At 23.4% G+C, this 1133-nt stretch overlaps 1 protein-coding gene across 2 annotated transcripts in view; it reads left to right on the forward strand.

Moving 5' to 3' along the window:
• Nucleotides 1-848, forward strand: part of LOC100162692 (fatty acid synthase) — a 21249-nt gene extending 20401 nt beyond the window's left edge. For both annotated transcript variants that reach the window (XM_029486502.1, XM_016801597.2), the window contains one exon: nucleotides 524-848. In XM_029486502.1, coding sequence (XP_029342362.1) covers nucleotides 524-721 — 198 coding nt within the window. In that variant the 3' untranslated portion in view covers nucleotides 722-848. The remainder of the gene's footprint in view (nucleotides 1-523) is intronic.
• Nucleotides 849-1133: the final 285 nt, after the last annotated feature.

The following is a 1133-nucleotide window of genomic DNA, read 5'->3' on the forward strand; positions in this document are numbered from 1 at the left end:
TCAGACACAAAAAAAAAAAAAAAAACAAAAAAAAAAAAAAAAAAACACACATCATTGTAAAATCAATACATTCATCACTTCGTTCAGAATCTAAAAATATTAATATAATCACATATTTTATTATTGAAAATTACAAATTATATAATAAATATCATTAAAAATCCCGAACAAGAAAAGTTATTATACCGTAAACTAATAAAAAAAAAAAAAAAGGCATAATAATAAAAACAAGTCTATATAAGACTATAAATCGTATGTTATCTTATCTTTATCTCCGACCCGGAGAATAATTCACTGAACCCGGAGCCCGTAGATTTATACATAAACCCGGATTCTCCGGGTAAAACCCGGAGAGGTGGCAACCCTAATTATAACACACTTTACAGGTATATATTTTATAAAAGTGGTTTTCATAATTTATTAATTTTATTTATTCAGATGTAACTCATTATATCTTATATATTCTATGAGTCTAAGCTGTTTGCATAATTTTTTTTTAAAAATCTCATTGTTCATTTTTTAGTATTGCGTTCATTTACCCGAAATAATTTCATTTGATGAAAAAGACTACGAAAAAATGGCATCAAAAAAGAAACTATCTCAATATTTAAATAATAACATATTACACTTTCATCCAGATGCCAACGAAATTCCAATTACAGAATTATACAAACGAGTTGAAATGAATACTGTTGGTTATGTTCTAGATGTGATGGAATAACTTATTTTTATATGGAATGTATACATATAAGAAAGAATCTGTGTATTTTTATTTTTATAGTTTATAAAAATATACTTCAAATGAATACCTCAATAAATTACTTATTAGTAAAACAAAAAAGTGAAAATATTTGATTCAATTTATGTAAACACTTTTTTATCATTTTCTTCCCTTTCCAAACTAACTATTCTCTAATTTTTCATAGCGTATTTTTAATTTTAAACATTTCGATTTTAAAATTATTATGCTTTTGTTCAAGTGATATTATATAACTTTCAAAACTAGAAAGTTTTATTATTATATAAAAATAAATAGGTTATTCAATTATTCTGTGGCTTAATTGATTTGTATTTTTAAATATTAAGAACACGTGTATTGTATTCAACTAATTGTTTGTTAAGTTCCATAATGT

Source organism: Acyrthosiphon pisum, chromosome A1, assembly GCF_005508785.2.
Source record: "Acyrthosiphon pisum isolate AL4f chromosome A1, pea_aphid_22Mar2018_4r6ur, whole genome shotgun sequence".
NCBI lineage: Eukaryota > Metazoa > Arthropoda > Insecta > Hemiptera > Aphididae > Acyrthosiphon > Acyrthosiphon pisum.